At 41.4% G+C, this 23,850-nt stretch overlaps 1 protein-coding gene across 4 annotated transcripts in view; it reads right to left on the bottom strand.

Annotated features, from left to right (window-relative positions):
* The window catches only part of LOC121507094 (V-set domain-containing T-cell activation inhibitor 1-like), a 30,550-nt gene extending 12,245 nt beyond the window's left edge, over positions 1-18,305 (bottom strand). For 2 of the 4 annotated variants that reach the window (XM_041783246.1, XM_041783248.1), the window contains exons 1-2: positions 18,208-18,305; positions 2,807-3,142 (exon numbers count right to left, since the gene is read on the bottom strand). In XM_041783246.1, coding sequence (XP_041639180.1) covers positions 2,807-3,142; positions 18,208-18,274 — 403 coding nt within the window. In that variant the 5' untranslated portion in view covers positions 18,275-18,305. Of the gene's footprint in view, positions 1-1,910; positions 1,975-2,806; positions 3,143-7,496; positions 7,905-18,207 lie in introns of those variants that run through there. The other 2 variants (XM_041783247.1, XM_041783249.1) reach the window with 2 other exon arrangements.
* Between the last annotated feature and the right edge of the window lie 5,545 nt (positions 18,306-23,850).

The following is a 23,850-nucleotide window of genomic DNA, read 5'->3' as shown; positions in this document are numbered from 1 at the left end:
CAAGAAATTATAATACCATTTATGTATGAACATAAATATGTACAGTTGAAACCAGAAGTTTACATGCACTATATAAAAAGGCACATAAACTTTTTTTTCTCACCGTCTAACATTAAATCAGATTAAACTTTTCCTGTTTTTGGTCAATTAGGGTTACCAAAATTATTTCTATTTGCTAAATGCCAGAATAATGAGAGAGATCATTTTTTAGACCATTTTTTTTATTATTTTCTTGAGAGTCAGAAGTTTACATACATTTCATTAGTATTTGGTAGCATTGCCTTTAAACTGTATGACTTGGGTCAAACGTTGTGGATATGCTTCCACAAGCTTCTCACAGTAGTGGTTTCTGGTTTCTGGTTTCAACTGTATATATGGTATTTGCAGCCACCTCAAAGTAACCTGACAGACTGTTTCATAGATCCACTAAATGGGAAATAATTCATGCTTATTTGGAAAGCCTCTTATACAAGGTGTTTGGGAAGGGCAAAAAAATTATCAGAAGGCAAATGGACAAACATCCCGTCTATTACATTCAGTGCAGGCCAATCACAGTGACAGGACAAAATGAGGTAGCAGGCATGCACAGCTCTTGTGGTAACCTGAGCTCTGCCATAGTTTATGAACGGTGGAGCCTGTTGGTGAATAAAACTCATGCTAAGGCCGAAAGAAAAGGGCAAAAAATATCTTCTCTGTCAAGATCAGCTTTCAGTCTAGCTCTTTGCTTTTTATTTAATAATGAAATTTGATCCGGTTCTGATTAAACTGCCACTTTAGTACAGCTACATTAGGGCTAATTGCTACCCTGGCAGCAGCCACTGCACAGGTGAATGTCAAAAAAATAATGTAAAAGTTCATTATTTCCCCTGATTTACTTCAGAAAGTTAAATTTCCATATTTAAATTATTTAGATTTAGATCTAGATTTATCTCATACAAAGTGAAACATTTCAAGAGTACTTTTGTTAAATCTTGATGGTTCGGCTTACAGATCACACAAAACTATAATTAACTATCTGAAAATATTACAATATTGGGGAAAAACCTGCTGTCTTGACTCTATACTCTGAAACCCTCCACAAGGAGGGTAAACCACAGAAGGTCACTGTTGAAAGAACACGCTGTTCTCAGAGGTTGTATCAAAGCATTTTCATGGAAATTAGACTGAAGGGTAAAGTGTGGACAATAATAATAATAAAAAAACAAAAACAAAAAAAAACAAAAAAAAAAAACAGATCGGGAGTGCAGATGGTCGAGTGGTTTAAGACGCTACGCTGGGTTCGAATCCAGCCTGTGGCCCTTTACCGTATGTCTCTCCCCGCTCTCTTCTCTGTTTCCGAATCTATCCACTGTCCTTCCTCTATCAAATAATGGCATGAAAAGGCCCAAAAATAAATCTTAAAAAAACAAACAAACAAACAAACAAAAAAAAAAAAACAGCTCAAGCAACAAGGACAGGCCTTCAGAGGATTATCAAAGAAAGCAGGTTCAAGAACTCACAAGGAGTGGACTGAGCTGGACTCAGTGGATCAAGAGCTGCCATGAGGATGGGTCCAGGAAATAGACTACAAGTGTCTTGTTCTTGGTGTCATAGTGAATCTTTGGCGAAATGTCAAGATGAAGATGAAAGACCCCAATAACAATAACAACAATACAGAAGGACATAAATGAGCATAGTTGCCCAGAAGATCGACATTTCTGTATTATAAATCCTTTTCCGGACTAGTGTTTTGTGATATTCTAAAATTTTGAAATACTAGATTTTTGATTTTTGTGGGCAACTATTGAAACATTTAAAAAATCTCAGGATGCATGCAGAGCATGTGATGCTACTTTAACATGCACATTAAAGTGAGAGATTATGGAGGAGTTTATCAATTGAGGAAGGTGATATGATGTTGACAATCATACCTGGATAGGCTGTGCACTGGCTCACTTGCAGACTTCTTTGAGGGACCGTATCCTCTGCTAAAACCTGCCCAAATTAATGTGTTTTTAGTGTGTTTTATAATATCCTCAAACATGCAGACGTTTATGGTATGACATATCATGGGAAACTGCTGAAAACAATTGTGAAGTTAAAATTTTCTGCAGGTTATTGTCACATTATGAGAGCCTCATAGACTTGCAGGGATTCAATATCTTGTGTGCAAATCCCCCAATCCTGCACTGAAGTTCAGGCCCTGTGTTTTTTCAGAAATGGGGTCCTTCTGAGATCTGCTGTGCTGTTATGAGTTTGTCTTGGAGCAGTTATCTTTAACACTTTTAAACATATTCTTCGAGAATGACTTTCAGCATGCACAAAACATAATACTTTTGTGTTGTACCGTAAGATAAGCCTATTGTCCTCATGTGCAGACATAATTTTGTTATAAACTACTTCCTGTTCAAAGACAAGGCTTAGCTTTTATACCATCAGATCCCACTTATCGCAAATAAGGGAGAGAAACTGAAATAAGAGGAAAAAATTAAAAATGCATTCCAGACAAAAGCCCGGGTTTCTGGAGGTTAAAAACACTGATTACACATAAGCAGATTTTTCTTTGTTTTTGTAGGGCTTACAAATTCTAAAATAATGGTCTCTTCCCACACTCCTAGGCAGGTTTGTGTATAAAGCTGGTATAGATATGAGCTGATATTTATAAGTGACCTAAATTCTAAATTCTGTTTTCCTGACAACTCAAATTCCAGTAAGGTCCTCGCATTTTTTGGTGCTAAGGCCCTAATTAACAGTTTAGGTCAAACTTACCAAACATGACAACAGGAGATCTTGATAAAAACCTTTTCAGGAATAACAAAGTACTCACTGACAACAAGCTGAACTTGGTACTCTTGGCTGGGCTGCAGTTTTGGGAGAATGCAGGTGTAGATTCCATTGTCTTCTATTCTCGTCTTTGTGATCTTGATGGAGGCGTTGCCATTCTTCAGTTTATCTTGAAAATGTGAGACTCGCCCATCAAACTGTATAAGATGCCCTGTGCTGCCTTTTCCAGAATAATCGCCATTGTCATAAAAGTAAACCTCCTGGCCATCTCCTGTCTTCCAGTGAATCACTGCTGACTCTATGTCCACCTCAGGGCTGGTTAAACAGGGCAAAACAGCATCATCATCTTCATTCACCTCCACTCTGGGGAGAGCCATCACTGAAAGGAAAAGAATATTTCAGTTATTACATTTAAATGCAGAAGATTCAGGTTAGGACAGAAACTTACAACCACATTTAGCTGTCACCCATGTCACCATAACATCTTTTTACATATGGTAATAATAGTTATCCATATTTTCATTGTGGAATTGAATACAGAATGCTGTTGAATAGGCTGCCCCTGCATGCAATTAATCTTCATCTTCAGTTTTTAGAGTGCTGGGATAAGTCAGTAACAGGCAGAAGGTTAACATTCCAAAGATTTGCCTAAATTGCTGATTGTTGTTACTGTATGACAAATGCTGATACAAGGAGAGAAAAGGTATAATGAGAAAATCTAGATATGCGTACTTATTGCTACTTTCATTTTATTAAAAAAAAACTGCACATGGACACATTGTGGCAATATGAAAAAAAAAAAAACTCAGTCCATATATGTATGCTGAACCTAGGATGCCCATATTTAGTCTAACTAGACACTGCTCACTTCTGTTTAGGGTTTCCTAAATCCCGCGCTCTCAGGAAGCCACATGAACTGAGTCACTTAAAAAAGAGTGTAAAGGAAGGTCATGATATGAAAAAACTCTCAGTTCATACATGCATACTGAACCATGGACAAAACAGTTCAATTTTATATTGAGAATTGTTGCATTTCTGGTGAGTACTGTGAGTTACAAGAAGTGAAAATTGAAATCAATTTTACTTTATTATTTCCTATGTATCATGACCTATGCAAAACATTGTTGAAAAAGTTCACGATCACAGTCCTTAAATAAAATGTCTCATTCATAATCTTTTGCTTTGTCTACAACTGTTAATTTTTTCGACTAAAATTATGACTAAAAATGTGTGTCAACACCCTTTTTTCCATGACAAAAACTAGACTAATTCTAACAAAAATAGATCTGTTGATAACTGGGAGAAAACTCCAAGGCACTCTCTTTAAGCATTAAAATGCCTTTATTTTCACAGCATGGTCACGTGTAGACCTTAAAAACACACTTCAATGCGTTTCGGCATCAAGCCTTCATCAGGAAGTCAAGTTTTTTGACAGGAAGTCAAAAAAACTTGACACACTAAAACTATGACTAAAAATGTGTGTCCAGTTTTTTGACTTCCTGTGTGTCAAGTTTTTTGACAGGAAGTCAAAAAACACACACTAAAACTATGACTAAATATGTGTCAAGTGTTTTGACACACCTTTTTATTTTCTGGAAGTCAAGTTTTTGACAGGAAGTCAAAAAACTGGAAACACATTTTTAGTCATAGTTTTAGTGTGTGTCAAAACTTGACTTCCTGATGAAGGCTTGATGCCCAAACGCATAGAAGTGTGTTTTAAAGGTCTACACATGACCATGCTTTGAAAATAAAGGCATTTTAATGCTTAAAGAGAGTGCCTTGGAGTTTTCTTCCAGTTATCAACTTTATGAATACCTTTATCAGAGAGCACCTCAAACTAACTTTTTACTGAGTCCTAGAAGCACTCCTTCCTATGTATTTTTAAAAATAGATCTGTGATGACTAAAACTGACACAAAATAAGTTTAGTTTTCGTCAAGATGACTAAAACTAGACTAAAATGTATTGTAGCTTTCGTCTGACACTCAAATCTGTGCTATTTCTCCACTTTGAGTAAATCTGGCAAAAAAAAAACAATACAGCTGTAGCGATTCTGCCCCTCTGGGGACCCAGGTTTGGCAGGGTGCATAGAACACAGTACCAGATTCCAAAAACACAGGATTAGGTGTTGATACCCTTTCTGCAAGCACATACAAAAGTTCATCGGCAAATGAGTGACATGTAGAAGAAGCTTGGTACCAGATTTAGGCAAGGAAATAAATGCTTGGACTAAAAGCTAAGACTAAAATGTGAGGACTTTTTATGGACTAAAACTAGACTAAAACTACAAAGGACAGAAATGACAAAAATGTGACTAAAACTGAAATGCATTTCATTTAAAGACTAAGAATGAAATGAAAAATAGCTGCCAAAACAGACACTGGTCTACAGTGCATTCAGAAACTAAAGTATACAGTTTTGTCAATTTTGTTATGTTGCAGCCTGATGCTACGGACTCAATACTGCAGTGTTTCCAACAAATCTGAATTTTACTTGTGGTGGTAGCCAGCGGAAAGGGCCAACATGACACTCTACCACAAAAAAGTTCACTTGTCTTTGAGTATCTCTGCCGTTACTTTACATTTAGGGGAGAGAGAGAAAGGGAGAGTTTTGTGATGGACAATGCAATTTGAATGCTCCTTATTGAGGAAGAAGCTTCCTTCCGGTTTCTTCCCACCCTGTAAACAGCTGGTCACCAAAACTAACATCATATCAAAGTTGCTGGCAGCAAAGATAAGCCTCTAACAGTCATATCTGATCAGCCTAATAATGTCTTTTCTGATATTGTCTTTTCACTTCTTAGTTTCAGTGTCTAATGTGTAGCTGACATTTTCTGGCATTATTATCATTAGTATAGTTATCATTCATTTCCAAAATGTTTGCTGTTGTGACATAACGTAGAAATATTAAATATCAGTGTAGGATTAATATTTATTCTGCATTGGAAGAGCAAAACTTGAGGGAAGAGAATATTTTGTGTATGATTCCCACAATCCCTCGCAAAAACAGAGGTCCATAGTAGGGAAATGAGCCTAATGCAAGCTTCGAATTCCTTGATAAGAGGTGGAAGTGTATGGGAGCCAAGGCAGAGGGCAAAGTAGTCACAAATGCTGGTGTTTATACAGTATAAAATGGCTTTCAGAAGACCAGGAAAGTACAAAAATGCCAAAATGGCAAAAATTTAACTGGGCGGCCAAAGTGAAAGCAGAATTTTAGAAATGTTTGCAAATTAATGAAAACTAAAAACTAAAATGTTCGCATTTAAGTAAGTATTCAGAGTTGTTGTTAAAACACTGAAAAAATTAAGCTCAGGTTCCTCCCATTTCTCTGGATCTTTGCAGAGATGTTTCTACACCTTGACCTTGTCCATCTGTGGTAAATACAATTGACTGGACATGATTTTGAAAGGCACGTGTCTCTCTAAAGAATGCCTCACAGCTGACAATGCAGATCAGAGCAAAAAAACAAGCCATGAAGTCAAAAGAAGTTTCTGCAGAGCTCAGAGACAGGGTTGTTGACTGGCACAGATCTGGGGGAGGCTACAATAATCTACCACACTGAAGGTTCCCAAGAGAATTGGAGCAAAGTACTGAGTGGGAGATATCTTCAATGAAATCTTGAACTCTATCAAACATCTGTAGAGATACCAAGAAAATGGCTGTCCGCCAACTGTCCCCATCCAACCTGACTGAGCTTGAAAGGTTTAAAATGAAGAATGACAGAAAATTCCCCAGCCCTGGTGTGCAATGATTTATGTCATATTGAAAAAGACTTGAAACTGCAATTGCTGCCAAAGATGGTTACACTAAGTACTGAATAAAGGGTCTGAATACTCATATGAATGTGATACTTCAGTTTTCTATTCTTTATGATGAATACACACCGGTGAATGAATACACACCGGTGAAAATACAGGCACACTTTTTCTGCTCAGTGGAGGAATATCATAGATTCTGAATGTCCAACAGTCCTGCAAAAAATTTTGAGTCTTCCTGACAAAAACTAAATGTAATTTTCATCAGAGTTTTTTTCACCAAAGAGCTTTTTTTGGCTAGTTTTAGTCTGGTCTAGTAGAACTAAATCCTCACAATTTTTAATGAATATCTTATAATGGTAAAGATATTTTACTGTTACCTACTTTACCAACTTTTGCCCGTCAATGAATTCAATAAATTAACCTAATTTAATGTTATTTCTATTTAATTAGAGGAGATTGTATTTATTTTCATAAAAAGGACACCCTCCCTGATGGTTAAATTAGTCTGAAGATTAAAAGAAAAAAAAAGAATTCAAGAAAATTAAAAAAAAAAAAAAAAAGAATTTGGGAAAAAATAAAATGGATTTTATAAGGCTCTATTTATTCACTGTTGTACACAACACTGTACCATAACAAATGCATTAGCTAATTGTTTATGCTGTTATTCTCCCTTCCCTTAGCAGCTACTGCTTATTCCTACTGACAGTAGAGCCAAGCAGAACTACACACTCACTGACCACAGGACCCTGTCCTACGTAGGTGTCAAGTAATGCAATCGCAATAGTTTCAGCTCAGGTTATACATAAATGTATTTTTATTCTAACAAGACAATATATGTCAATAATGTAAAGCATTCGACACCAATTTATAATGCAGATAGCATCATTTGGTCCCAGAGTGTTCAGAACAGGAGATATGAATTATTTATATACTAATTACCTAACATAAAGTCAATCTTTGAGAATCATCGTCCTTACCTGAGGTGGTCAATGTCCATAAAGTCAGGAAAATCCATCCGAAGAAAGACTTCATGTTTTGAAACGTCGATACTAATTTAAAACTTCAATATTTTGTTAGAAAGATTAAGGTGAAACAGTGAACGCCAAGCTAGTGTCAACCCTTTCCTGCTTCAGCGCCCCAACCGTAGTTAGAACGCAGAGGGGAGACTTAGTGGTCTGCTCCAGGGCCAAAGCTATCCTTAGCTCCGGGGCTAACTCCCTTCACCTAATATTGAACAGCAGCAGAGGTAAGCAGACACAGGGAATCCGGCTGTATCTTGAGGAAGTTGGGGTCTTTATTATCGGCCACAGCGAGCTCAAAACAGTGCATAAGCAGCACTTTAACTTCTCCGGTGTAAACAAAGTCACTCTCTGACATGACTGGACTCAGACTGTATACACAACTTGCGCATCTTCCGCTACCGCTCTCTCTCTCACTCTTGCTCGCCCCACCCACACATACGCACACAGCCATTCACAGACAGACATACGCTACTAGTATAACACTACCCCCCACTCTGGATGGCAATTAGTCACAATTCCAATCCAGCACATGGATATTCACAGTATATTCATACTCTTAAACAGTTAAACACTTTTTTAGCATTAAGTCCATCATGGGTGGAAATAGGCGCAGTTTCTCAGTGAGAATTTTTTTTTACCTGTAGCAGTCCATCCTGAAAGCTACATATAACAAGCAGAGCATAACAACCTGTCAAAGAAGAGTGTTATCAGCACACAATTCACTTGTTATGAATTTACAAGTGCTCTAAACAGAGGACTGGCGCTTATAAAAACGAACTGCATTAGCGTAAATGTTCTCATTAACACATGAAATACTGTTTTTGTAAAAGTGCCAAATAAATTCAACCCCTATGACTTCTCATGTTTTTTTTTTCATTTTCTCATGAACATATTTAAAACTTCAGTTTGCATGAACATTAGCAGACATCACTAAACATTAAACCCTTTTGTTTTTAATGTGAGTCTTTCAACTGTCTTTAACTCATGAACTTAGTGAGCCACCCACTCACCATACCAAACCGGGGGTCTTCGTTGACGTCTGGCCCTTGGAGTGCGATGAACACGACGGGGTAGCTCTGCTGCACTACCCCCACTATTCTGCAGGTCCCCAGTAGAGGAGGAGTCCAGGTCAGGAGAGGTGGAGAGAACTGGGTCAGGTGTAGCAGGGGCACCCCCTGCTGGAACTGGTGGAATGTCGTCAGGGATGTCCTCCTCTGCTGGATCAAATGGAGTATGCACTGAGGCCTCCTCGTCGGCTCGGTCTGGTGGAGTGTCAGCTGAAGTTTCCTCTGTGGTGGGGTTGGAGAACAGTCCAGAGAGCCCTAGGTCCTGGTCGGCAGCACTCTTGTCCAACGCTGGAGGGGACACCTCCACAGGTGTCCAGGCTTGAGCGTGTTGCAGAGCCCAGGAGTTGTCCAAGGGGTCACGGCTGCGATAGGGCTTCAGCTGGTCATGATGAACCACTTTTACTTTGGTCTTATGGCCTTTCTGGATACGATAAACAAGGTCAAGCAGCTGACCTAGGATGAAGAAGGGACCTTCATATGACGGAAGAAACTTCCTGACTTTGTTCTTGACTTTTCTTGTTCCTTTAATGAGATACCACACAGGATCTCCAACTTGATAGTGAGTGCAGCAACAGTTCTTGTCATATTGTCTCTGCACGTTGCACTGACTCTCCAAGTGCATCTCTAGTGATCTGATGGGCCAACTCCAGCCGCTCATGGAGTTGTTGGACGTACTCAGGAGCAGAGGGAGCTGTTTCAGGGTCAGGGGGAAGGCCAGCCACTAGGTCCACCGGCTCGCTCACTTCTCGGCCGAACATCATGAAGTTGGGGTTGGGTCAATGATGTGACACTCACTTTTTCTGTCCCACGGAATTTTATCCATTAAAAAAAACGTCAAAATACATAAAAAGATAACATGTATGTCTTGTACCTTTCCCATATATGGAGCCACTCTAACTTCTCCAAAAATGTTAGTTATTGGTCATTTTTCTGCTATCTGAAGTGTCAAAACATCATGTGGGGCGACCGTCCCCCCTTGACTTCTATTTGAACAACCGGTTTAAAATAACTTTAAATCAATTTAAATATATCCCTTGCCCTCTTTGGCATAATTTCTAACATGTTTTGCATTCACTGAAAAAATTCTGAAGCATTTGCACATTTATTTCCGTCATAATATAAAAACGAATGTTGTCCCCAGATTTTCATTTTATGAAATATCATGTGGGGCGACCATCAAGAAAACACAATTTTGGGACTTTTATTTTGAAACTACCTCAAGGACAAGATATTGCATCATCCAGACACATGTGAGGGACCCAGCAAAACATCTGGGAGGTTAGTAAGTCTCTCTCATATTTGCAAAAAAATCTGTTTTTTAATTGCTGTAATGTACGGGCCACTTTTGGCTATCATGTGGGGTGACCGCCCCAAAACTGTGAATTATAAGTTTGATCTGTAAATCTTTATTTTGATGATAAATTTGATATAGACACATCATAAAAAGTAGCTAGCTTGGTTTCTGTAGCTAACCGTTAGCCTGTAATATTTGAGTGAACTTGAAAACATCATGTGGGGTGACCAAGTATCATGTGGGGCGACCACTGCTAGGTGTTTTTAATGATAATATATGTCCTGTATTTGTAGTTTCTGTATATTTATATTTTATACATGGTTTATATACATAAATTTCATTGTTTAAGCATAACTCTTTGTTTACTTTAACATATATTTTTCTAAATTCAGTCATTTTCCATTCCTATTTAGGAATAACTATTTATTTTTGATTATTGTACAATCTTATGAGAGAAATTTTAAAAGATGTATAGCATGACATTCTGTTAAGGTAATTGTACATGTATTAGTCATGTTTAACTCGTTTAACCTATTTTCTAGATCGCATCATTAACAAGCAAAGAGAAGACGGCTTGCTATAGGCAGCAGCTCAACTCAGGCCCCGTCCACACGGAGACCAATTCAGGAGTATACGGCAAAGTTTTTTGTTGTATCGGCATTTCATCCACACGAAAACAGCGTTTTGAGTGACTGTAAACGCTACTTTTAGAAACCAGGTCCCTGAGTGCACAAATCCATAAACGAACACTGTTTCATCTCCGTGTGGACAGCCAACTGTATCTTTCTTGAAACGATTCCATCACACATAGCGAAGCTCTCTTAAGACGCCTGCACACGTCTGACCAAAACAATAATGGTGGATTACAGGGTTGTGTTCGTGCTGCAGAGAGCTACTGAGCTCGTTATGGCTTTAACAGCAAAATCTGATGCTTCTTTACCACCACTGCAAAGCACACACACCAGATGTTCTTAAATCCAACACGGAGACAAACCAGAAGGGCAACTAGAGGAAAGTTTGTGTCAGTTTTCTGTGATCTTCTTCTTCTCTCTTTTGGTGCATTTCCGTGGCAGCATTACAGGCTTGGCATATATACTACAGCGTTTTCAGTCGTTTTCAGTGGTTCCGTATTTATAGAAAACTTTTTTAAAACGAAACAGCATTATATTGTTTTCATCTCCTTGTGGGTAGAGCCTCAGACCCTGCAGCAAGAGCAGAATATCTTGCCAGGAAAAGAGCAAGGTAAAAAAAAAACTCTAGGTAACATACAGTATATCTTATTTATTTGTATTTCAAACTGTCATGTTTGTAGGATTAAGAATGACTTTTTCTGTAATTCTTTGAACTTAAAGGAGTGGTCCACTATTTAGCATGTTTTGCCCTGTTATAAGGTATGGTTTGCAGTATCTTGTTTCAGGTATTTACCAAGGGGTAACCCCTGTGGTTGAAAAATAAAGCGCAAAAAAAGAAGGTCCTTGAGTGTCCACCGCAGCAGATGTGTCCAATCCAACCTGCATTCCATGGATTCTGACTATCCATGATAAATACTCGGAGCAACAGCGTGTTTAATTGAAGGAATGGTAATATATTACATGTTTATTTAAGCACCACCTTCACAAAGTTTCCTTCCTTAATAAAGGAAAAGTCCAAGAAAACAACCAGAACACTCGTCACATCTTCATCATTTACAACGGTGCCTCATACAAACAGCTGAGAGCTTCAGTCTGATTTGACTCCTAGTTATGGCTTAGTAACAGCAGTGTCAAAGTAATGTTTATCTACTTTATTTACATGCATTTATCAACCTTTATAATTACACAGAGGTGGATTTTTTTCCTGATCTCTGGAAAGTTTGTGCATCTTAAAGACTGTGTCGCATTTCCATCATCTCTCACAGACAGTAGACTGATGTTTACTCTATTAACACTGTGCTTTTACCAACCTCATCATTAGATGTTTAATGCAGAAAGGCCAATATGCATGGAGAGGGTGTTTTTTCACCCAAATAACTGCATAATGGCTCAGCGTCTCCATGCGCCGGTGCATGGTTGCAGTGAATGTCCAACAGCAGTCCAATATTTTCTATGGTTGATGTTGTTGACTAGAACTTGTCTGCTGCTCTCTCTCACAGAAACCTATGGACTTACAGATATGATGGAACAGGACCAAAATTGTTCATCTCTGTCTAGTGTGACTACCAGGGTCCACAAAAGTGATGCTACTTAACCCTTCTTCATTTGTGAAATGTTTGTTCTTGAACAAGTTCCTGAAACATGTAATGTGTGTTACACTTTAACTTTTTAAATTATTTCTTATCATTTGTAATATTTGAATGCTGAATTGTTGAAATGTTGTTTGAATTAAAAGTGTGTTCAGTTTACTTTTGTCTGAACTGTTTTGTGTACATTTTAAATAGACTTTTCACTACCTTTTCATCATTTGGGGCGACTATCTGTCATGTGGGGTAACCAACAATTGGCAATAACTGTACAAAGTCAAAACAGAATATCCATCAGTTTTGGCTCAAATGTTCATCAGTGGTATACTATGGTTAAGTAGATACTATCTGTATACATTTTAAATCAGTTTTATGGGTTTTAGAGCAAAAATTGCTATTGAAACTGCATTACGAGGGAGACACTGCTATTATAGAATAAACTTATAAAATCATGGTTTACAAAAAATGAAAGGGCACTCAACCCTGGCCTTCTTAAGGTGTTTATTTAATTACTGATACTTGTTAAACTGTTAGTAATGCTAAATAAATATATTAATTTTGAGATAAATCATGGTCGCCCCAAATGACTTTTTTTAAGGCTGTGTCCTATTAATTCAACTTTAAAAACACTAAAATCTCTTAATTTGAGTTTTTCGCATAAATGCATGTGTACACTACATTCCAAATGTTTGAACAATAGCCAAATATATCCTTATTTTTAATATTTTAAAATTGACCTTTTGAAAAGTCTTATCCGTCAATGACCCGGGGGGAAACCAGTGGCACTGTGCCTTGTTGCTCTGTAAGCCATGACAGCGTAGGGGATCATAAGGTCCCAGTCCCAATGACAGCGCTCAGCTGTTGTAGCCAGAATCTTTTGCAGAGTAGCATTAAATCTTTCGACTTGGCCGTCTGACTGCGGTCGAAAAGGTGTGGTGTGTGTTTTCTCAATACCAAACAGCGTGCACATTTTCTGGAACACTTCAGACTCGAAGTTTCGACCTTGGTCATTATGCACTGTTTGAGGTGCTCCAAAGCGACACACCCACTCTGAGGCGAGCACATCAGCCACTGTCACTGCTTGATCGTTAGATAAGGGGAAAGCCTCCACCCATTTTGTGAAATAGTCCTGTATTACAAGCACATACCTGTTTCTGCGCTCTGTCTCATTTAGGGGTCCCATGATGTCCAGGGCAATGCGTTCCATAGGGGCACCCACCCTGACAGTTCCCATGGGGGCCTGAGGTGTCTTTTGAGGCCTGGCTTTGGATGCACAGCTGGTGCAGGTTCGGCACCAGAGGGCCACATCTTCTCTCATGTGGTACCAGTAGTATCTAGTTTGGAGCCAAGCCACAGTTCGATCTACACCAAAATGCCCACCAACCGGTCCTTCATGCATTTGCCTCATGATGTCATGCTGGAAGGCACGTGGCAGTACCACCTGCAGGTAAAACTGGAAGTCATCCAGGAAGTAAAACCGTCTGACTAAAATCCCATCCCGGATGTAGAGACGCTTCCACTGGCTCCAATAAGTCTTTGTGGCTGGACTGCATGGTGAGACTGTAGTCCATAAGGGTCTCTCTCCACAGGCCTCCATCCATGCCCTTATTGGTGCGATGTCTGGGTCAGCCTCCCAGGCCTGTTTCAGCTCCTCTGGGGACCAACTAGCAAACAGTGCAGCCTCATTGGTCTTAACCTGATGGATTCTTTCAGTGTGTTTTAAACTGTCTGTGTCAGGTTGTGGGATTTTATCTACCCCCACTAATCTCTCTGTGGTTGAAGCAGGGTGTCTCTCTACCCCCACTGGACTCTGCTTTGCCTGGTTAAAGACAGAGTCCAACTCACACTGCACTCCTTGGTGTCTGATGTTCTTCAGGGAAGAGGAGGGATCTGGCAGTTTACAGGGGCAGGATTGGCGGCAGGGTTGTCGGGAGAGGCTGTCAGCGTTGTCATGTAACCTCCCTGAGCGATGGATGATCTGGAAGTTGTACTCACTGAGTTTTTCGAGCCACCTAGCGAGCTGCCCCTCTGGCTCTTTCATCTTTGTAAGCCAGCGGAGACTGCTATGGTCAGTGCGTACAGTGAAAGGACGTCCCAGGAGGTACTGCCAGAAGTGTGACGTGAACTCAACCACTGCCAGAATCTCTCGCCGTGTGGTGCAGTAGTTCTGTTCAGTCTTGGACAGCTTACGGCTCCCATAAGCCAGCACAAGTTCCCTGCCCTGCTGTACTTGTGATAAAACTGCACCGATGCCAACATTACTTGCATCAGTGTCCAGAATCATGTCACCCTGGTCTAGGGGATAACCCAAGACTGGTGCTGTTGTCAGCAGATGTTTCAGCCTGTCGAATGCTTCCTGACACTCCATGGACCACCGAAACTGGGAGTATTTCTTGGTCAGGTTGTGCAAGGGTTCAGCTACGGTAGCAAAGTCTTTTACAAACTGTCTATAATAAGACGCTAGGCCTAAGAACTGACGAACCTCTTGGACTGATGTAGGTGTGGGCCACTCTCTCACCTTCCAGACCTTGCTGGGGTCGGTAACAACACCCTCTTCTGAAACAATGTGACCCAGGTAAGCTACCTGACGGCGGAAGAGGCAACAATTAGCAGGCTTTAACTTCAGGTTAGCTTGGTGAAGCCTGTCAAAGATCTGACTGAGCCCCTGCAACATTTCTGGCACATCCCTGCCCAGCACGATGATATCGTCCAGGTACACCAGGCAGGTCTCCCACTGCAGGCCAGCCAGGACACGGTCCATCGGGCGGTCCATTGGAATGTTGCTGGCGCGTTGCACAAGCCGAAGGGCATAACATTCCATTCAAACAGTCCATTTCTTGTGCAAAATGCTGCTGCTTTGCGAGCTCTGGGGGTTAGTTCAACTTGCCAGTAGCCTGAAGCAAGGTCAAGCGTACTGAACCACCGGGCAGTTGAGAGGGTGTCAAGGGTGTCTTGAATGCGGGGCAGCGGGTACGCGTCTTTAATGGTGCAGTCATTCAGGGCCCTATAATCTACACAGAGGCGGTAAGTTCCATCTTTCTTACGTACCATCACTATGGGTGAAGCCCAGCTGCTGTGGCTGCTGCGGGCTAAACCAGCCTCCAGGCTCTGGTGAATCTGCTGGTCAGCATCCTCTTGCTTCCCCCATGCCATCCGACGAGGAGGCTGCTTGATTGGGAGACTTGGCCGGGTCACGATGTCATGCTACACCAGGTTTGTGCGGCCGAGGTCATCAGGCCCTGATGAGAAAACACTGCCATATGTACAAAGGAGCTGTGCCAGCTGTTGCTGTTCTTCTCTGTTGAGCTCAGCTGAGCTCTGGTTGTAGAGCTCCTGAAGGTGCTGGGGAGTGGTTGGGTGGTCAGGCTGCTCTGGACTGACTGGTATTGGGGCAGTCTCTAAAGCTTTGGCTGGCTGGAGAAACCCTGTGATTGCTCCTTGCTTGATGGTGACAGCGGTGTTTCCAGGATTGAAGATGCGGAGAGGTACAGTTTTAAATGGCTGGTCTTTAAGCAGGACTCTGGCAACCAGTACCTTGTGTTTCTCAACGAACCCTTTAGGGGGGCTCAGCATCACTTTTCCTTTAAAAGGCTCTTTAATGGTGGAGCTGCCTCTCACCACATACTCACGCCCAGCCTCAAGCATCACAGTCCGTGCCACCTTAACTGCATGTGATTTTACCTTGCTTGTAGCTTTAAAGTAGGGCACGTCTTCTCCACACAGCTCAATGGGGTGGTTGCCGAAGTCAAGGCGTGCTTGGGCTTGAGTCAGGAATGGGTGACCTAGAAGGGCCTCATCACCAGCAATGTCAGCCACCAGGAAATGTACATCAACTTGTCTGCTGTTTATCTGCACTGGTATATTTGCTTCCCCAAGTACCTGCACATCACCAGGGCCAACACCGAGCAGAGTCTTTACAATTGATGGCTGAAGTGGAGGGCGTGCATCGGGGTGAATGGTGTTGTAATGACAGAGGGGTAACACACTCTTCCGTGCTCCACTATCCAAAACAGCACAAACATTCAGTCCCTGTAGCTGCATGTGAATGCTCATTTCTTGACTGGGAGCATTGAAGTGTAGCACAGTGGAGTCTAGACTTTCTTGTGGGGCTGACTTTGTTTGAAATGTGCTTGTTTTCTTTGGTGAAGGGCAGTTTCGCTTCATGTGACCTATGCCAGAACAGTTATGACAGCGGACTTCGTCCCACTTACTGTTTTTGAAGCTTTTCTGTGAAGCTGGTGATTGGCAGGAGCTACAAGGTTTTGGCTTGTAGCTAGTGGCTGGGGTAGCTGCACAGTCTCTGTGTTCTCATCCCCTTTTCCCTCTCTGACCACAACAGCACGTTGTCTCTTTTCAGGCATGTTGTGCGCACCTGGGGGCCTGAGGGTGGCGACATGTGTAGCAGCTCGTCTGGTTGTCTCATGGTGGTGGGCTATGTCGTAAGCTTGAGCTAGAGTGCGAGGTTGTTGCTCTAACAGTTTTTGCACAATCTCAACATCACCCAGGGCATTTGTAAAGACTTCAACACCTATGGCGTCCTGTTCATTTTCAGTTCAATCACTGTAGGCTATTGCCACTTGTCCATATATGTCGTCTCTCAGCTCGTGTAGAGCCTCATCTGGTGTGTGGAGCCGTTGTCTGAGTTCAATGGCCACCGCTGCAGCATACTCAGATGATGGGCCATAAGCAATTTCCATCTCCTCCACAAGGCGGCAGTAATCCCACTGAGATGACCGGGGTTTTCTGTGGGTGATGGCCCCAGCTGCGCCCGTCAAACAAAACCGTAACTGCACAGCCATTGTCCTTTCTGACCAGTTATTAGCCTTAGCACAGCTCTCAAACCTGTGCAGAAACTCTTTCCATGGAGTTGTGCCATCGTACTGGCCAAGTCGTAAGGTGGGGACTCTCTCTCGATGGCAACAGTCATCCTCGCTGTCAGAAGCAGGCTGGTGAGACAGAAGATGGGCCGGATGGGCCTGAGACTCAGGCTGCTCATATTTGGGGAGAGAGCGCCTTAACTGGCTCACTTTAATGTCACTTTTCTCTGTTACATGTCCATAGTTGTCATCATGAGAAGTGTTACAACAGGTATGCAGCTTTGGGTATGTGTTGGCCTGGGTGCTGCGGGGGGCTGGTGTGCTCTGAATGAAGCTCCCTGCATGAGCAGACATAAAGGGGTTTCCACATGGTGTCACTACAGTCACACTTGATGGCAGAACTGCACTGCACTGCTCTGATGGCTGGACACAGGTTTGCTGAAAACACACGTGTGGGCATGGAGCTTTACTCTGTGTGTCAATCTCACAGTCTTGGAAGCAGTAATTATCCCGATCTTTAATAAAGGGTTTTGTGCTTGAAAACTGTAGCTTAGCTGGCATATGATACATTCCACTTGCTTGTTGTTTCACTTCAAACAGTCTCTCCTTCACTTAAGAAGGGATTGTATTGTCTTTTTATTATCTTTCTGTCACTCACAGAGTCCGTTTTTATTTCCATATCACTTACTGCAGTCATTGTCATGAACGGGTTAGAGTAGCTGGTCGCGTTAGCAAAGGGATTTTCAGCCAGAGCTCGCTGTCCGGCGGCCGCCATTTTAGCTTTGCTTCTTGCTAACACAGTAACGTCGTCACTAACTTCCCGGTTTATTTATTTATTTTGTTGCTCACCACTTCTGTTGGATGCGAGAGGGGGTCCGGCCGCGGTCGCAAGAGGCAAAATCAAGTTTACTGATGAATTAAACCTCACATAGTTTCAATGACTGATAAGGAAACTAGCACGTTTTAGTGAATTTGTGCACCACGCAATGGTTGTTATTGCACAATGGCCATCATGAGCTGCTATTTACACACACAACAGTCTCAAAAACTATCGGTCCCTGGAGGCACATCGCTTTTTTACAAGCGGCTTTGTCGGAGTTGTGCTTCTTCACACACTAATTACGCTGTATACTCGTTAGCTTTTGTAACGAGGCATGGTGGCTCGCATAACATAGTAGTTAAGTTCTCTTAAAACTAGTAATTGAACATTCATGTTAATTACGAAACAATCTAACACTGTTTAAATAAGGAGAACATAACGGTGTCATACCTCTAATGAAGTGCTGACTACAGACGCACACGTTTAGATTTTGGATCCCACAGGCGACAAAATTCATCCTCCCGCCGGATCGCTTGAAAACATCGCGTTCTTTTCCTCGGCTCTGTGCTTCGATTTGGTAAAATACAAAACTTGAGATTTGGATTTTTTTTTTACTTTTTTTTGTGCAAAGGGGTACACAACAGTTCCTCGGCATTGTGGAAAGCGGTTTGTTTCCCCCCTCTGTGCAAACCGGATGTGACGTTTTGTGGGCGTTCCTCTTTAGGCCGACTGTATCGGCTGTTTTATCATTGGTTCACTTTTTTTATTGTTTGTTGTCCGAAATATCTATATCTGCCATCCAGCAAAGCGGCTTGGCATTATGGGAAATGTAGTATGGCCTAATCCCAATGTCCACACTCACACACTGACTTTGAGGCGTGCTCCCGCAAAGTCAGTGAGGGCTTAGGGCTGTCCCACTGTCAAATCATAAAGTGTGTGAGGGATCTCTCGCTGACTTTTTGAGCCCTTCATGCACCCTTTCCGTGAGTGGGCATCTCTGCAGACTTAGCGTGAGGGAATTACACCAAGTTCATTGCATTGTGACGTATGATATATGATACCTATGGGTGCGTCTCACTTCTCTTATTATAAGGCTTGAGTCTTAGTTCCGCCCACCAAAGACTCATGGAGAGACCGAGGAATCGACATGGAAGACTGAAGCCATAAGACCGACGATTAACGTCCATGGGACGTCCTTACCTCCGCAGCGTCACTTGAAGCGACGTCAGTTTATGATGACGGTGCCGGGTGACCATCAATCAGCTGATCATCAATCAGCTGTCAGGAGGCAGAAACAGCTGATTGTGTCTCCATAAATTAACAGATGTCGGCAACAGGGATCAGAAAATCCCTGCATGAAGAGAAACCTGCAGTAAATATCAGAAGTTTTTAAAGGCTCATGAACTGATGGGCTGGGATTTTAAAAGTGTTTGAAATAAGCATTTACAGTGTAATATTGAGAATATATTTAATAAAATCAATAATAAAGAGTGAATCAGTATAGAATTTATATTTAATTTGTTTTCTGATTCACCTTCAAACATCAAACATGTTAAAAGCTCATAAAATCAACAGAATCAGATATAAATCTTTCCTTTCCCCCAAAAAAACATCATTTAAAAGATTTTTTCTACATTCGGTCTGTCATAATCTTGAATCAAGAAGAAAGATAATCGTAGAAAATTATTAAATTATTCTGTCCACCTTATTTAGACAAATTTTAGCCCAATAATAGTCGTTAAAAGTACGACCATACAGAGACGTCTTTACAAAGACATGAAAATTACATCTTTTCACCTTTCACTTTTCTATTAAATCTAGACATTGTTTAGACAGAGTGGAGACGTTTTTTAATGTCACTGCAACTATTTTTTGATATAAAAAAGCATGCGGGCTCTATCTACCTGCAAATGCTATATTACCAAATTATTAATTATCATAATTGTTCAGTGTGAAGGTTGATCAAACCTGACGCTATCAGACTGATAGAAAGTTTATTAATACCGCTATGATTTAAACGTGTTTCTTCTTAAAATCAAACAGACTGCTGCTGTCTGATTTTAATTCTTTTTGTAATCTAATAAACAGAAATAACTAAATAGACTATAACACTTAGAAAAAAATATTGGTAAGGACGTTAAAAAAAAACGTCTCCACTCTGTCTAAACAACGTCTAGATTTAATAGAAAAGTACACAGTGAAATGCAGTAAATTTCAGGTCGTTGAAAAGATGTCTCTACAAAGACCTCTCTATAAAGACGTCGCTGTAATATTGTTATTTTTTTAACGACTATTATTGGGCTAAATTTGGACTAAATTAGACGGACACAACATGGCTCACTTTCCTACGACTATCTTTTGTCTAAATTAAGGCTATGATGGACTGAATGTAGAAAAAAATCCTCTACATGCTGTCGATGTTTGGTGGGAAAAGGAAATTTATATCTGAATCTTTAGAATTTATGAGCTTTTAACATGTTTGATGTTTGAAGGTGAATCAGAAAACTAATCAAATATTAAACTCCACTGATTCACTCTTTTTTATTGATTTTATTATTTATTCCCAATATTTCACTGTAAATGCTTATTTCAAACACTTTTTAAAATCCCAGCCCAACAGTTATTGAGCCTTTTAAACTCTTGATGTTTATATACTGTTTAGAGTCCGTTGAGTCCGTTTATCGTCTGTAATAAACTCTGTTTCTTCTCCATCATTTATCTCTGCTGGTGCTGTAGAGTTTCACTGACATCCACTGTGTAGCAGCGTCCAATCAGGGAGAGATATCCAATAAGGGGGCGTGCTTCTGAGTAAAAAGAGTTCCGGGAAGCCTACTCTGATGTGTCTTTGCTCATCGGTCTTCAAATCTCAGTCCTCGGTCTTATGGCTTGAGTTTTAAAACCCTGTAAGGGCTTTGGCACAGCCGTCAAGATGGCGGATCGGAAACTACTTCTGGTTCGAGCGAATCCATAGGATCTGAGACCGATCTATAAGCGACTTGGGATCCGGCCTATGCCTGCCAGTAAACCCTATCAAAGTGAATTGAAAAGAGCGAAATTGTAAACAAAACATGGAAGGTGCAAAAAGGGGTGGACATTACAAAAAATAAGTATTTTTTTCTGTAAGTATATTATATAAAACAGCCTTCATACATGGAGAAAACAAGTCTGTAGGCGAGGCACGCTTGTTTTTATCTTTGTTTTAAGCTCTACAAAATGCCAACAAAAACAAAGGGCTGTCCCATTCCTGTTTCTACCACTTCAAGCCCTTGCAGCCTCACTCACTCACTCAATCACTTTCCAGGTGCGGTCAGTTCAGTCAATGAGGGCTCAGGGTTTAGGGAGGAGATTGAAATTCAGCCTTTGAACAAAACCAAAACGCCCCTTGGCACTGTTGCCAGATTGGGCGGTTTTCCACCCAATTGGACGGTTTTACGCTATGGTTTTACGGCCACTTGTGCAGTTTCACAGCCACTTGTGCTGGTAACAATGGGCTTGGGCAGGTTTATATAATTTGAGCTGGTTTTCCTTATGTTAGCTGTGTTTTTAACTCCATCTTAACAGACTGGTTTGCATTCTTAATTGTTTTGTTTGGTTATGTAAAATGACAGTTATGACAGTAAGGGAGTTCTCCTTGATGTCAGTGAATGTACCAAACTTACTGCAGCGCTTCTGAAGCCTGTCAGTCAATCTGAGTATAGTGTAGAGTTCAATGGAAGGAGCCGTAGGTTAACCCTTGGAGGTGCATGCATCACTCGAGGGTGCGCGCTGTGTATTCAGTTCACGGATATGGCAAGCCATTCTAACATTTAAAAGCTAGACTTGGGAAGGGCGGAGAAGGACACCAAGTATGTAAGACGTGCTTTCTAGAGCTCTGTGGCTACGTAACAATTTTCACGTATAAATCATCTCTAATCGATTATTTTGGACACTGCATGCCCTATTCTGGTTAAAGCTGTTAAGTCGATACACTTTTTGAACTTTTCTGGACTTTTAATCGACTATGTCTTGGGCTAAACCCAAAATCTACACCGTGCGAGCAGGCCGCAGCATAGCTTCCCAACTGATTCAACAACCCTCGCCACTGAAAGTAGCCACTAGCACTAATATGGCTAACTCTGACCTACGGGCTTTTCAGTCACTGCTGGACACTCTGAAAGGGGACATCTGCGACAAAATTGACACACTGGCTACTAATTTAAGAGCTGAAATCCAGTTGGTACGTACGGAGCTAAAAAGTGCCACTGAGTCGCTTCTGCAGAATGTGAGTCAGCACGGAGAGGTTATCCGACAGTTGGAGCAGGCGGCGAGTGACCACAGCGACCAGCTCACCTCACTTGATTCAACTGTAAGTGTGCTTAAAGCGGAGGTGAAGTCGCTAACTGACAAGTGTGAGGATCTGGAAGGGAGATCACGAAGGAATAACCTCTGACTGCTGGGAATCCCCGAGGGATCAGAAGGTCCGCGCCCCACAGAATTTGTCAGCCAGCTATTGAAAGACCTGCTGAACCTGGACGAGGAACCTCTTCTTGACAGAGCCCATCGTGCCCTACGTGTTAAACCCCGGGAGGGGGACCCCCCTCGTCCGTTTATCATCAGAGTTCACTTCTTCCAGGAACAGAACAAGATTCTGCGTTTAGCCAGCGAGACCTCCTGCAAAGCTCCTCTTTCTTTCCAGGGTAAGAGGCTCTCCATCTTTCCAGACTACACCACTGCCGTCTCGAAGAAGAGAGCTGCATTTGGAGGAGTGAAGCGCGAACTACGTGCCTGTCCCAGTGTGAAGTTTGCTCTGCTTTTTCCTGCGGTCCTAAAAATAACTCTGTAGGACGGCACCACACACACGTATGAGGACCCGACCACCGCTTCAGCCTTCATAAACAATAATCTTAAAAAAGGGGTCCCTCCTACAAGCCCTGTTTAGGGATACCGGCAAGTTCACTATCAGTGGCCAGTTGAAGGTATGTTTTACCCAGCCTTGGGATATATGAGGTGATAAAAAAAACCTTGATATTGTCACATAGTTTCAGTAAAAGTAAAAGTGTGAGTTTTTCCTCATCCACAGGAACTCTTTAGGTGTGAGTTAATGTTTTGTAGCAACCATGGGGTATGCGCGCGTCCAGGAGACACTTTAGCAGGGGTGGGAGGGGGGTGGGCCTGTTTACGTTTTCCTCTGAGTGATGTTGTTCCTATTGTTTTGTTAGGAGCTTGGCCGCAGCACAATAGAAGCTTTTCAGATCTGTCTTTTACACTATATTTACCCATTTGTTACATATCCAATACCATTTTGTGATGATGGAGAGTGTTATCTTTTTATTTAATCACCTTTCACATTTCTTTTACTTACATCATGAACCAACCTAGAGTTGTGCAGCAGAGGGGAGGAGTGATCAAATTTTGCAATTGGAATTGTAAAGGCCTTAACCAGCCAATCAAGCAAAGTAAAATACTTGGGCATCTTCAGCATTTAGGGGTTCATATTGCTTTCCTCCAAGAAACCCATCTTAGATTAGCTGATCATGTTAGGTTGCGGAAGAGATGGGTTGGACAAGTGTACCACTCTTCATTTCAGAATAAATCTAGAGGAGTAGCAATACTTATTCACAAGTCTGTTAATTTTATTTGCTCTGAAATCTCCTCTGATCCAAATGGTAGATTTATACAAGTGACAGGGAAACTTTATAGCTCTCAGGTAACTCTGCTTAACATTTATGGCCCTAACTCGGATAATGCACACTTTTTCAGAACTGTGTTTTCCTCCATACCTGACCTGTCCACAAATCACCTTATCTTAGGGGGAGACTTTAACTGCTGGCTTAACCCAAAATTAGACCGCTCCTCAGTTAAAAATATTCTCCTTTCAAGTTCAGCAAAGACCATTCAGTCTTTTATGACAGAATATTCACTCTCAGACCCTTGGCGCTTCCATAACCCCACTAGTAAAATGTTCCCCTTTTTCTCTCAGGTGCACCACACCTATACCAGAATAGATTATTTTCTGATTGACAATCAGCTAATCCCATCAGTTTTGTCTTGTTCCTATGATGCCATTGTCATATTGGATCATGCTCCAGTTCTGATGGAACTACAATTTCAAAG

This window comes from Cheilinus undulatus, linkage group 3, assembly GCF_018320785.1.
Source record: "Cheilinus undulatus linkage group 3, ASM1832078v1, whole genome shotgun sequence".
NCBI classification, from domain to species: Eukaryota; Metazoa; Chordata; class Actinopteri; order Labriformes; family Labridae; genus Cheilinus; species Cheilinus undulatus.
Note: the sequence above shows the minus strand (reverse complement) of the source record. Positions and strands in the feature narration are given on the sequence as shown.